This window comes from Neophocaena asiaeorientalis, unplaced genomic scaffold, assembly GCF_003031525.2.
Source record: "Neophocaena asiaeorientalis asiaeorientalis breed wild unplaced genomic scaffold, Neophocaena_asiaeorientalis_V1.1 scaffold338, whole genome shotgun sequence".
Lineage (NCBI taxonomy): Eukaryota > Metazoa > Chordata > Mammalia > Artiodactyla > Phocoenidae > Neophocaena > Neophocaena asiaeorientalis.
The window spans coordinates 231,206-244,693 of NW_020175405.1; the positions used below are offsets into that span (position 1 = coordinate 231,206).

Genomic DNA, 13,488 nt, shown 5'->3' on the forward strand with positions numbered 1-13,488 from the left:
GGTAGTATTTGGAGTAAAAGGAAGGGAATCTTAAGCAGTACAAGGATAGGTAGGTATTTGAGAGACTGAGGTAGGTGTTCAGGAAAGTGAGGAAATCAGCCTTACAGGAGAAGTTAATGAATTTATTAGGAAAAGATTAATTTACAGGGCAGGGTTAAATTATGATAGCCATAGACTATATTGTTGACCAGGTAAACATTGTATTTTCTCCCACAGTTTTTACTGGTTGCTCACTTATCTGGACCCTTTCTGACAAATACCATTGAGATTATATTATAGTTTGGGGTTGTGAGTAAGTCTTAGACTGTCAATATTCAGTTTGGACCGTTATTTTCTGGTAAAAGATTCAGACTTGAAACCTGCACTACCAATTTTTTGATCAATTTCACTATTCTTTCTAGAGGAATCAAGGTACAACTAAAATATGATCTCCAGGCTGTAGAGTCTTATGCTTATTCATGATGTTTACTTTGACTAATTGCCATAAGAATAATATTCAGATTGACTTTTTCTTAATTTGTTAGCCTTGTTGTCCCTAAATTAATTTTTTTAAAGGAGAGTAGATTATATGAAAAACTGATTATAATTATATAGGATTTATTTCAAATTAATAATTACTGGGGCTTCCCTGGTGGCGCAGTGGTTAAGAATCCGCCTGCCAATACATGAGACACGGGTTCGAGCCCTGGTCCAGGAAGATCCCACATGCTGCGGAGCAACTAAGCCCATGCGCCACAACTCCTGAGCCCACATGCCACAACTACTGAAGACTGCACGCTCTAGGGCCTGTGCTCCACAACAAGAGAAGCCACTGCAATGAGAAGCCCATGCACTGCAACGAAGAATAGCCCCCGCTTGCCACAACTAGAGAAAAGCCTGCACGCAGCAACAAAGACCCAAGCAGACATAAATAAATAAATCAACAAATAAATAAATGTATTTATTTTAAAAAAACACAAAACCTTTAAAAATAATAATAATTACTTTGGTGTCTTGTGTTTATTCCATTTTATTGAGAATTGTTGGTTGGTTTTTTTTTTTAGGATCTGCCATTATAATTGCTTCTCCAGTCCAGCCTGTACTTCAGGGAATGGTGGGAATGATCCCTGTATCTGTGGTTGGACAGAATGGAAATACCTTTTCTGCTCCTCCTCGGCAGGTAAGATTTATGAACTGAAAATGGCTCGGTGCTGCTTTTCAAACAAAGTATAATTAATGGCTTCTCCTCCAGGTCCTTCATATGCCTTTGGCAGCACCTGTTTGCAATAGAAGTATCCCTCAATTCCCTATCCCTCCAAAATCTCTGAAGACTCAGGGACTAAGAAACAAGCCTTGTACAGGTACATTTTTAAGTTCATTCATGTCAGCTTTATGTGTGTGTACTCCTTTGTTTGCAGCAATATGACGGTATTTTTTTTTTTTTTTTTGGAATTCTAATAACTTTCCTAACAGGTGGTTGTCCAACCTTTGCTTAAAGTTTTTTTTGCAGTGATTAAAAAAAGAAAAAGCCAAATGGAACAAAACAGAGTTTAGAAAAAGACCGTGTATTTATAGCAACTTGTACATAGTAGAGGTAATGTCAGAAGTCAGAAGGGATAGGATGGTTTGTTTAGTAAATGAAATCCATTGGCTATTATATATATTACAGGGAAAAAATAGATCTCTTCCTCACAACATATATAAAGGTATGAACTCCAAGATGATTAACACCTGAAAGTGAAAAGCAAAACAAATAATGAAAGAAAATGTAAGAGAATATCGAGATGATGCTGAGATAAAAGATTGCTTTTGAAAAATGAAAAAATTTGATAATGCTGACTACTCCAAAATTAAAGACTTAGTTCAGTAAAAGACAACATATACAAAGTAACACGAGATTTTCATTCATGAATGAAAATACTGATGAATGTTGTGGTGAGTTCTCAAACTTCTCTACCTCAGACTTCTGTATCTTCATGGGTGACAAAATGCCCATGTTGTTAACCTAACAACACCCTAACCCTCAGAATTGTTGACCCCTTGCATTTCTGAGTCTTTAATCTTCACTTCAGCCAACCTGTCCCATAGCTTTACCTTTAATTTTTCACTACTTGTTATTAGACCTATATAATTTATAATGGTCAATAAACTCTCTCAAAATACTTACATTTCTGTATATCCATTGAATCTCTCTTCAACCAATGAGAGCTCCTATTACTTGAATCCTTACCTTTACCTGAATTTTCACTTCCTTTCTGCATTCATTTCCTTCCCTATCCAACAATCCACCACATCAGCCACTTTTCTCAGTACTCTTATACACCTTCATATTCACATTCTTCTACCATATCCACTTAATACCCTCTATCCAGCCAACCATTCCTCTGCCTTTACACCTGGGCTTCTTAGCATTGCTTTAGAAGTGATTCCATTCAATAACACTTAAAACTTTCTCACCCTCACTGCCACTTAGCAATTATTTTAAATGTCTACCTATCTTCTTTCTCTCCCATTCCTCTTTAATACTATTTCAGACTTCCACAGGTCTTCTCAGATCTATCCAGTCAGCACTTTCCTCACTCTAGGCCAATGATTTTGATTTTTATGGGTAGTAAACTCCATTTTCTCACATTACTCCCATTTAATATGTACATGTTCATCTAAAATCATTCTTCCCTTTTCCCTTCTTAGAGGAATGATTATCTCATTCTTTCTAAGGTTAGTGCAGGCTACCTTCTCTCTTCTGTGTATCTTCAACTTTTCTTTTTTGGCTTCTTCACTCTGTGGCTGTCCAACTATGGATACAAGGATCATTCCCATCATTCCTTTAGGTTTTTCACATCTGCCAGCCCTTTATCCCCGACCCCTCTTATTTCCCATTACTTCTTCATCCATATTTTTGTCCTTTCTCATGTTTCCACTAAAACTGTTTAAAGTCACCAGTGGCCTCCTAATGCTGCTATATGCATTGGATGTTTTCCAGTCTTACCTTACTTTACTTCCCTCTAACAGTTAATACTATTGGTGGCTTCTAGAACTACTATGCTCCTCCCGTTCTAATTTTATGTAACTTAAGATCCACATACTCTACATATCTAAGTCTCACCTCTTCTTCCTCAAAAACCGCTTCTGCCTACCATTCCCTCTTGGTTAATGTCACCATTTATTCCTCATTTACTGTTCATGTCCATGCGAATGCCCATTACTGTCTCTAAGACCTTCATCATCTCCTACCTTGAATATTTATAGCAATCTAACTAGAATTTCTATTTCCAGTTTTCTTTCTTCTCTAGTTCATCTTCTACACTGCTGCCAGAGTGACTTCCTAAAACAAATCTATTCATGCATCGTCCCTATTTAAAACTTTTAAGGATTCTCTATAAAACCTTTTGCATAATACCCAAGGTCCTACACGATATCATCTTTGCTTTCATTTCTGGCTTCATATCTTGCTGCCCTTCCACATAAACTCATGTAAGTCCATGGAAAATAAAATATGGCTATTAAAACTCCAGAGCATGTGCTCTGAGTGACATAGGCTTACAAACATGACAGTTAAATGGGCAGAATTTTTAAATAGGTATAATATAGTGTTTTCTTTAAGTAACTTTTTGGATCTAAGTAGTACCCTTAAATGCTATACTGAGCATACTAATTTATAAATCAAAAGACTGGATTCATATTTCCCTGAAGTTAAAGCAAGTCATTTGCTCCATATTTATATTTCCTCAGTAACATGAATGAGTGATCGTCTCGTGTATATTACAAAGCTGCTTTTTTAGACCCAGTATGTGAAAGTATTTCATTTGTACATTAGCTATAGCTTAAATTTTTCTCATGGTGTCTGATACTGTGGTCTGTTCTGTTTTCTTACAGAGAAATATACTTTCAGGAATGTTTTTCTTTTCTAATTAACTTAACTTATAATTCCAGGAAAACAGGTAAATAATTTGGTGGATTCATCAAGTCACTTAGTTGGATGTCATGTACAACGGTGAGCATAAAAGTAGTTTCTATCATAGAGTATTTGAATGCTCAAGTTAAAAGCATAAAGAATTTCTTTATGTTGCTAAGAAAAATTTTTTTTTCTTGTAGAACTGAAGTTCCTGACAAGAATATGGCCACAGATCTTGGGAAAAAATTGGAAGAAATAACAGTTCCCTTCTCAGTAGAAAGTATAGTTCCAACTAGCAAAACCTTTGAAAGCCACAGGCGTGTGCTCTGTTTTGATAGCACTGCTTCTCCTGTGGCGAATACACAGGGGACAAATCATAAGACGGTGTCCCAAAACAAAGAAAGGAATGACATTTCATTTTCTAATCTTGACTCACCCATTGTTTCCTCCACCTTAAAACCCCCTTCTAATAACGCTCTCAAAAGAGAGAGAGAGAAACCTCCTGTGCCTAAGATTTTATCTAAATCAGAAACTGCCATTAGCCGACATACCATAAAAGAAACTCAGTCAGAAAAGAAAGTTTCACCCACAGAAACTATACTTGAATCTTTCCATAAAGCAACAGCTAATAAGGAGAATGAACTATGCAGTGATGTGGAAAGGCAGAAAAATCCAGAAACTTCAAAACTGTCTAATGGGCAGCAAACTGGGGGTGTACGGAATGAGAAAACTATAGCTTCACTGCAAGAGCTAACCAGAAAACAAGGCACATCCTCAAACAGTAAAAATGTCATTTCAGTAGGTGCACCTGTGAAGGATTTAAAACAAGAACAAACCAAGTCTGCCAGTTCTTTGATTAACCCACTCACCAAGCATACCACAGAAATGTTACAAGATATTCAGTGGCATAGCCCAGTAAATAGACTCGCTGATAGTACTGATTTATCTGTACCCCGGACATCTGGCTCAGGAGCAGGGGAAAAACATAAAGAAGAACCTACAGATGTTATCAAGGTCCCTTCTAGTAGGCGTTATGGTGAAGAGAGTAGCACACCCAAAGTAATGGTCCCTCCTGTCACCCCAGACTTGCCCGCCTGCAGCCCTGCCAGTGAAACAGGGAGTGAAAACAGTGTAAACATGGCTGCCCATACATTAATGATTCTCTCCAGAGCAGCCATCTCTAGGACTACTTCAGCTACTCCTCTAAAAGACAATACACAACAATTTAGAGCATCTTCAAGGAGCACCACAAAAAAGCGGAAGATCGAGGAATTAGATGAACGTGAACGACACTCCCGTACTTCTAATAAAAGTCTTGCAAATTCATCAATACCAATGAAAAAGAAGAAAATTAAGGCAAGTTTGAAAGTCTTAATTTCAAAACCACACCTTGCCCTTCCTTCAGTGCTCAGATTAAAGATCTCATCATTTTTTGCCGTAGCTACCTAACTGAACATTTTGGTCAAGATAGCTTTGAATTTTGATTGACAAAATACATTCTCTAGGGCTTCCCTGGTGGCGCAGTGGTTGAGAGTCCGCCTTCCGATGCAGCGGACACGGGTTCATGCCCCGGTCCGGGAAGATCCCACATGCCACAGAGCTGCTGGGCCCGTGAGCCTGTGCTCCGCAACGGGAGAGGCCACAACAGTGAGAGGCCCGCATACCGCAAAAAAAAAAAAAAAAAAAAAAAAAAAACATTCTCTAGCAGTATCTCTCAGCCAGTGTGGTACTCAGAAGTTATCTAGATGAAACGTAGCATTTTCAAAACAGTTGCTAAGGCATATATTTATAAACATCTTCCTTGGGAAAAGGAGGTTTTTGTTTCTGTCATGGTAAGACCCAAGGTTTGTGGGGAGAATGACATAACACATGAAAAATTGGGAAGCCATTATTGTGTATGGAATTACCAGGTGAAAACTGCTTTGCAACTCCTCCATCTTAGGTTTTTTCCACATGTCCTACCAGCTCTTCCATAGATTCTAATTTAAGTTAATGTGTTGGAGCAGTATAAAAATTAAATTTACCTGTTTCTTCTTTAACCATGGTTATCTGTAGGAAAGTAATGTAGGATTATCACTGATAAGTTAAAGCCATTTTTCCTAAATCTGTTTAGCCATTTAGTAAGTGGATTGAATAGAAAGGTTTAAAATGTCATACAGGAAGTATTGTCAGGGAAAGAATCTTGGCTCTGCTGCCTTGCAAGCCTAGGTTGAATCCTGCATCTCCTGCTTATTGGTTCTTGACTATTGTTAACCCAATACATGAGTCTGAGCTGCATCATTTGACATGAGGTTACCACACATCTTACCCAATGGCTGTGAGGACTAAATGCAGTGTTTGTAAAGTGCCTAGAGTATGTTAAATGTTTGGAACTAGAAAAGTACCTGTTAACTCTTAAAATCTTAGTAAAGCTTTCTAAAGTTTACAGTTTAGCAATAATGACCACCTTATAAAAAGCATGTTCTCTCTTGTCTCATTCAACATTCATACACTTTGAATTTGTATAATGTCTTGTGCTCTAAAATAATGAAATATCATTGAAGTATATTTTATTAACCTTGGATTTATAAAAATTGTCTCTACTTCTCTGTATAACTAAAATGCTAATGAACTAAACTGTTTTGGCAAAAATTTTGGTAGTATATGAAAGTACCTGATAATGAGGGTCTATGTGACTTAATAAGAAAGCTAGCTTTTTGGCCTTGTTTGAGTTCAATATGTTAACTTAGGTTTATTTTTTCTTTCTTTCTTTCTTTTCTTTCTTTTTTTTTTTTTTTTTTTTTTACAGAAATTTTTTTTGACAGAAAAAGAAGCTACCCAGTTCATTTCCAGCTGGAATGGATGTGGACAAATTTTTGTTATCATTGCATTATGATGAGTAAATATTCTGAACATATAAGAACAGTAGCTATTTAAAACTACTATTCCTTAAACTATGAGTGTAGGGAATGAGATACTGACAGAATCTGAAAGCATGACCTGCACTTTCATTGTACTGAAATTTCACTTTATTTCTAAATCATGCTGTTTCTAAAGCAGCTTCCTAGTTTGTAAATAGCTTTACCTTGGTATATTTTTATTGTGGAAAAAACATTTGCAGAAATGTGAGTAAAGCCAATCTGCAAAACTGTATATCTTTGACAATTGTATATTGTAAATACTGTGTAAATCTTGTTGAAATAGAGCTTAAATCAACCTAATGTTCTTACATTGTATTTTTTGGCTTCTTATGATCTCTAATTCTGAGGCTTATTCATCTGGAATAGTTTCTCACTTTGAGTGGGAAAAGTATACTTTTCCTTATAAATTGCCTTCAGTAATTGTCCCACAAGATATCTGAAGACATAGCCACTAATTAGTACAAGAGTGATAATGAATTCAAATGGTAATAAAGTAACCAGAAATTAACAATTTGGGGTTTTTTCTAGAGTGAATGAATACTCTGCCGCCCCTTCTTATAATTGCAGTAAAGATAATGTTCCTAAAATTGTACACTTTATTTCTTCTGGTTGTTCTGGTCTCTTTGTTTTAAAGAGAGAATTTTGTAAACCATTTGAGTGTTCTGATCTTTTGTTTATAACTTTTAAGATCTTTTACATAACTTTAAGCGTTTAGACTGTTGAGCCATAAAAAGTTTGGTTATGTAGTAGTTGAGATTTCTTGGTATGTATATACTTTTCCCCTAAATACTGGGGATTTAAAGAACTGCACTAATTCATAGAACTTTTTAAATAGTAGAGACCAATGCACATTTAATTTAAATCTTGTGTTCTATGTTAAAGCTTGTATGCAGGATTATCTTCTGTTGTCCTTTTAGAAAGCCATGTCCATCATAAGATGTAAAAAGAGAAATCATAGTTTTCTATTTTAATTTAGTTTCTCCTAAAATGGGCTGTGTTACACTTGGATATAGTACGTTGTCTCTGTACCCCTTAAAGTATTATAGAGTTTCTCTCAGAAAGTCCTTAAGGAGAATGAAAGAGGTGCCTTCTCTGTATTAGACTCACACACATCAGTCAAGTTGAAGAATTGGTTTAAACCTTTAAATGAGTACAGAAATTATAATTCGTACCAATTGTGCCTAGATATTAAAGTATGTTCTCTTAAGTGCTTTCTGTTTTGTTAAATATCAGTATACTAAGGGTTTTTTCTGCAGGTGTATATATTTATGAGTCATTTTCCTCAACCATTTTTTTTTTTAATACTGGGCCTTTAAAAAACTAAATCCATCACTACATTTCTCAATGTGGAAATCACGTCTTACTAGCTGAACCTTACTGCAGAAATTTGTGTTGTAATAAATTTTTATGATGTGGCAGTGGTCTGTTCCTAAGGAACTAGGAATTAGTACAGTTAATGTTTATTTAACTCAGCTTGATACTGTACTACAGTTAGGTTTGAATAAATATTTTCATTAACTTCAAAAGTTTGAATTCCTTCATATTGGCAATCATTCTCTTTTAGATACTTTGAAGAAATTCCTTTGCAAGTCAATTCTTGTTTTCGGAAGTTTACATAATGCTGAAAATTATAGATTTTCTTCTCATTCAGTTAATTTGTATGTGCTAAGGATTCATATACAAATAAAATAAGCTCACTTTCTTCAGGATTCTTAGTTCACTAGCCAGGAGCCACTAGATATAGTCCAAAGACAACTTGTATTTGGAGCTTTCATTTATGTTCAAGAATAAAAACATAGTCCCCATTTTATCCTAAAAGTCCCAATGTGCTAGACTTAATTATTGTACCCAGTAATCTATTTTAACAGTCAGATGCCCAGTTGACTACATTTCAGGGTTAAAGTATACCACAGACAACTTGTGGCTACTTCTGTAACTACATGTAAGGATTCATGCACTGTTTATTTTTGGACATTACTTAGTGCAGCAGTCCCCAACCGTTTTGGCACTAGGGACCAGTTTCACTGAAGACAATTTTTCCACAGAAGGGGCGAGGATGGTTCAGGGTTCAGGCGGTAATGTGAGCGATGGGGAGCGGCCCATGAAGCTTTGCTCACTCGCCCGCTGCTCACCTCCTGCTGGGCGGCCCGGTTCCTAACAGGCCATGGATTGGTACTAGTCCAGGGCCCGGGGGTTGGGGACCCCTGACTTAGTGTACTCAGTTGTATGCCAAATTTGAGAAGTCTTGTAATTAAAATATTTGATTAGTTTAGCCCTGGATATTGTTGGAACCCTTTAGTAAGTATGTTGAAATTTTACATGAGTAAAGCATCCATCAGCATTCAGCCAAAGGCTAGATGTGATGACTATTAGGAATACCAAGATTAAGCTTTGATAAGGAGTAATTTCAAAAGCATGGTGCTATATATTCTACATTCATCATTTTTCAAGCCACCATCTTTCAGCCTCAGGCTTAATTTATTGAAATTATATATCAAATTTTGACCCTGGTAGTATGCATTCTCTTTTAATAGACTTTCCTATTTTTATAAATATTGGTTAACATTTTTGCATACTTTACTAGTCTTTTTTCCCTAAATTATTTTTTCTATATAATTGAACTTAAACTGTAAATATAACTTCCTAATGCTTTTTTTACTTCAGATAATATCAGGCACTATCCAGTTTTTAGCTATTATTTTTAAAAAACTAGCAGTGAACATGTTTGTAAATAAATATTTATGTTGTCAGTTATTTCCTTAGGGGATGCTTTAGAGAGTAGAATTACCAAGTCAAAATTTAGTGTACATTTTTTTAAGGACCTCAATACATTTTGCCAAATTTCTTCCGGGAAATTACTTCAATTAATATTCCTGCCAGGAAATTGTCGTTTCTTCCATAGTATATGCTTATACCTTACCAGAGATATATTCAACTGTATCATTACTGGTTTCTATTGGTTTTTTATTTCTTGATTTATTGAAATTAGGATAAGCTCCTAATCCATATATAATTTAGTTTGATACCTGGTGTGAAGAAAGAATCAGTACATTTTTTCCCTAAATATTTAACCACTTGACTCATAAAACTGCTTAAAATAAGGTTTCTCTCCTCACACACATTTATGTATAATGTCTCTCTTATCCTCTACTGATTCATAATCTTTTTTATTTGCAATTCTAAAATCCAAAATGTTCACAACCAATTTTTTCCCTTAAGTTGAGCATCAAAACTCATTTCAAGGCAAAACCTGACCTGATTTGGTGTGAGGCTACATTACTCTTTATCTCATTTGGTATGAATATTCATATTTTGCTGGAAAAATAGCAATGTGCTTAATTAGTGTACCATTTCAGATTCAACTGAGGTATATGATATATACATTCTGTTACTTTTTAAAAATCCTAAATATTCTGAACTATGAAACCCAGCTAACCAGAGAGGTATAAAATCAAAGGTTTTGGACCTATATTAAATTTATACACATATACATGCACTACATAGTACAGTGTATAGATTATTTTGTGCCATTGATGAAAGCGTTGTAGCTTTATGTCCATTATAACTTTTCTGATTTTTTTCAGGTATTTGTCTCTTTTAAGCTTCTGGATTTACTTTAGAATCACTTGTATTTTTTCCAAGTTAAAATTCTATTGGAATATCCATTTGAAGTACATTAACCCTATGAGTTAACTGATACTGAAAAGCTAATGGTAACATGGTATATATCCATAATTTTGTAGTTATCCCTATCCTCACAAATGTCTTATTAAACTGGGTATTTTGTTGTTTGTTGCTATTTTTAGGGAAGTCTGCATTCCTTTGTTTTAACTGATTATTGCTTTTTTGGTAATGTAAAATTTTTATGGAAGGATAAAACAGAAAAAGTGCAGAAACTTATTATACAGTTCAATGAATTTTCTAAAAGTACACAAATCCACTTAATCACCCAGATCAAGACTACAATTGGTACCCTAGAATCCCCTCATGCTTCCTTCTAGTAACTAACTGCTAATCCCAAGGATAATTATTCTGACCTCTAGAGCCATAGTTTCAGCCTTTCTTAACTTTGCATAAATAGATTTATGCAGTATATAGTCTTTTTTAACTTCTTTTGCACAAAATTATGAAAACCATTCATGTATGTAATTCAGTTGTCATTCTCAGTGTTGTGTTTTTTCATTGTATTTATCCACAATTTATTGTACCACAGTTCATCTATTTTACATTTGAATATTCTTGTACATGTTTTTTGGTGAATGTATTACACTTTTCACTTGGATATATATTTAGGAATGGAGTGGCTGGGTCATCGGGTTTCATATACCCAACCTTATTCAGATTTTTCAGTTTTCCAGAGTGGCTGTACCAAATCATGTTACTATCAACAGTGTAAGGAGAGTTCCAATTGTTCTACATCATTGTCAGTACTTGGTATTTTTGTTATAGCCATTTTGGTATCACATTGTGGTTTTGATTTGCTTTTTCCTGATAAAGTTGAAAACCATTTCAAATGCTTTTTGGCCATTCAGGTTGTCTCCTTTGGTGTAGTATCTGTTTATCTCTTTGCCCATTTTTGTATTGGATTGTCTGCCTTTTTCTTACTGATATGTTGCTGGTCTTTATGTATTCTAGATTTAAGTTCTTTCTCGGACGGATATCTAATATCTGAATATTTTACCATTTTTTCTTCTAGAAGTTTTTTGTTCAGCCTTCTGTATTTTGATCAATTATCCATCTGTATTGGATTTTCTATCTGAATGTCTAATTAACTCAGCACCATTTATTGAGAAAGACTATCCGTTACGAAATACGTTCCACTGTTACCGCTGTCATAAGCTGGTAAACTGAATATGTGTGGGTTTGCTCTGGACTCCCGATCTGTTCCATTGATCTATTTTTCTAAAGATGTGCCAGTAACACAACATCTTAAGTACTATAGGAAATATATTTTGTTTTATTTTCTAATTAGGCCCCTTACTGAATGGACTTTATTAGAGCTAATGACTTTCCTGATGCTTATTTTTTATTTACTAAAGATATATCATCTTGAAATAATTATTTTCCAGTTTCTTCTTACTACACTCATAGTATTTCCAGTAAAACTAATAATGATCAAGATAGGCTTTCTCGTCTTATTCTTTATTTTAATAGAGATGTTAAGTATAATTTTGGCTTTTGTTTGTAGTGTTTTAAGTATTTATATCAGGGGGGCGTTCCCTAGTGTCCTAGTGGTTAGGATTTCGGACTTTCACTGCCATGGCCCGGGTTCAATCCCTGGTCAGAGAACTGAGATTCTGCAAGCCATGCAGCACAGCCAAAAAAAAAAAAAAAAGTAAAAAGAAAATTTATATCAGGAGTATTTGTTCAACCTAATTGGATGCTCTTCTAACATCAATTAAACTGTTTTCATTAAATCCATGAATTTCTTTTTATATTGATAACCCTAATATTGTGTACTTTGCAATCTTAATGATTCTTTAAATATAATTAAATTTGATTTGTCCACTTTTTATTTAAATGTTTACTTCTAGTGAGATTGGTTTCAAGCTTATTCCAATTTTTTAAATGAACTTGAAACTTTGTCTCTTTCTAGTGTATCTGAATATTAGAATAATAAAGGGTGCCTACTTTTAAATTAATGTGATGTTTAAATAAGGTAATATATGTAAAGCATTTAGGTCACTGGAACATAATAAGCGCTTTAACATCTAGCTGCTACTCTAGCTGATGCTGATTTTTATTCTTATTTTCTGCAACAGTTTTTTTTTAATTGAAGTATAGTTTGTTTACAATGTTGTGTTGGTTTCAGATGTACAGCAAAGTGATTCAGTCATATATATATAAATACTGAGTATAGTTCACAGTGCTATATAGTAGGTATATAGGTCCTTGTTGGTTATCTCTTTTATATATAGTTGTGTGTATACATTAATCCTAAACTCCTCATTTATCTCTCTCCCCCTTTCCCCTGTGGTAACCATAAGTTTGTTTTCTATGTCTGTGGATCTATTTCTATTTTGTATATAAGTTCATTAGCATCTTTTTTTTAACTTCACATAATAAGCAATATCATATGATATTTGTCTTTCTCTGGCTTACTTCACTTAGTATGATAATTTCTAAGTCCATCCATGTTGCTGCAAATGGCATTATTTCATTCTTTTTTATTACTGAGTAATATTCCATTATATGTCATGCCTTCTTTATCCATTCATCTGTAGATGGACATTTAGGTTGCTCCCATGTCTTGGGGCAACAGTTTATTCAGTAGAGTGGGATATGTGTTCCTTCAAACTAAAATCACCAATAAATCATCTAAGCCTGAAGGCTTTTGCAGAAGAAGTTCAGGTTTTTCTTCCCGATTTTCTTCCAATCTTGTCAGACTTACAAGTCTTTTTACTGAATTAAATTATATTTTTCTCTGTAATTTTTGCTTGTGTTCTCTTTAAATTAGATGTGACTAATTTTTTTCTGACAAAATCACCTCTTAAATTTAACAACTGTATACTTTTCTGATTCACTGATTTCTTATTCTTTGTCTCCTGTTCTCAGAGTTCTTTTTTCATATTCAACTTCTTAAATTGAAGAGTTTTGATTTTTTTCCTAAGCATTTAATTAACACTAAGAACTTGGTTCTGGGCTTCCCTGGTGGCACAGTGGTTGAGAGTCCACCTGCCGATGCAGGGGACATAATTTATTTATTTGCTTATT

At 34.6% G+C, this 13,488-nt stretch overlaps 1 protein-coding gene across 3 annotated transcripts in view; it reads left to right on the forward strand.

Annotated features, from left to right (window-relative positions):
- NPAT (nuclear protein, coactivator of histone transcription) overlaps positions 1–7,426 on the forward strand; it is a 52,138-nt gene extending 44,712 nt beyond the window's left edge. The window contains exons 14-18 of one of the 3 annotated variants that reach the window (XM_024766972.1): positions 1,044–1,159; positions 1,232–1,340; positions 3,913–3,973; positions 4,075–5,230; positions 6,679–7,426. In XM_024766972.1, the coding sequence (XP_024622740.1) occupies positions 1,044–1,159; positions 1,232–1,340; positions 3,913–3,973; positions 4,075–5,230; positions 6,679–6,756 (1,520 nt within the window). In that variant the 3' untranslated portion in view covers positions 6,757–7,426. Of the gene's footprint in view, positions 1–1,043; positions 1,160–1,231; positions 1,341–3,912; positions 3,974–4,074; positions 5,390–6,678 lie in introns of those variants that run through there. The other 2 variants (XM_024766971.1, XM_024766973.1) reach the window with 2 other exon arrangements.
- Positions 7,427–13,488: the final 6,062 nt, after the last annotated feature.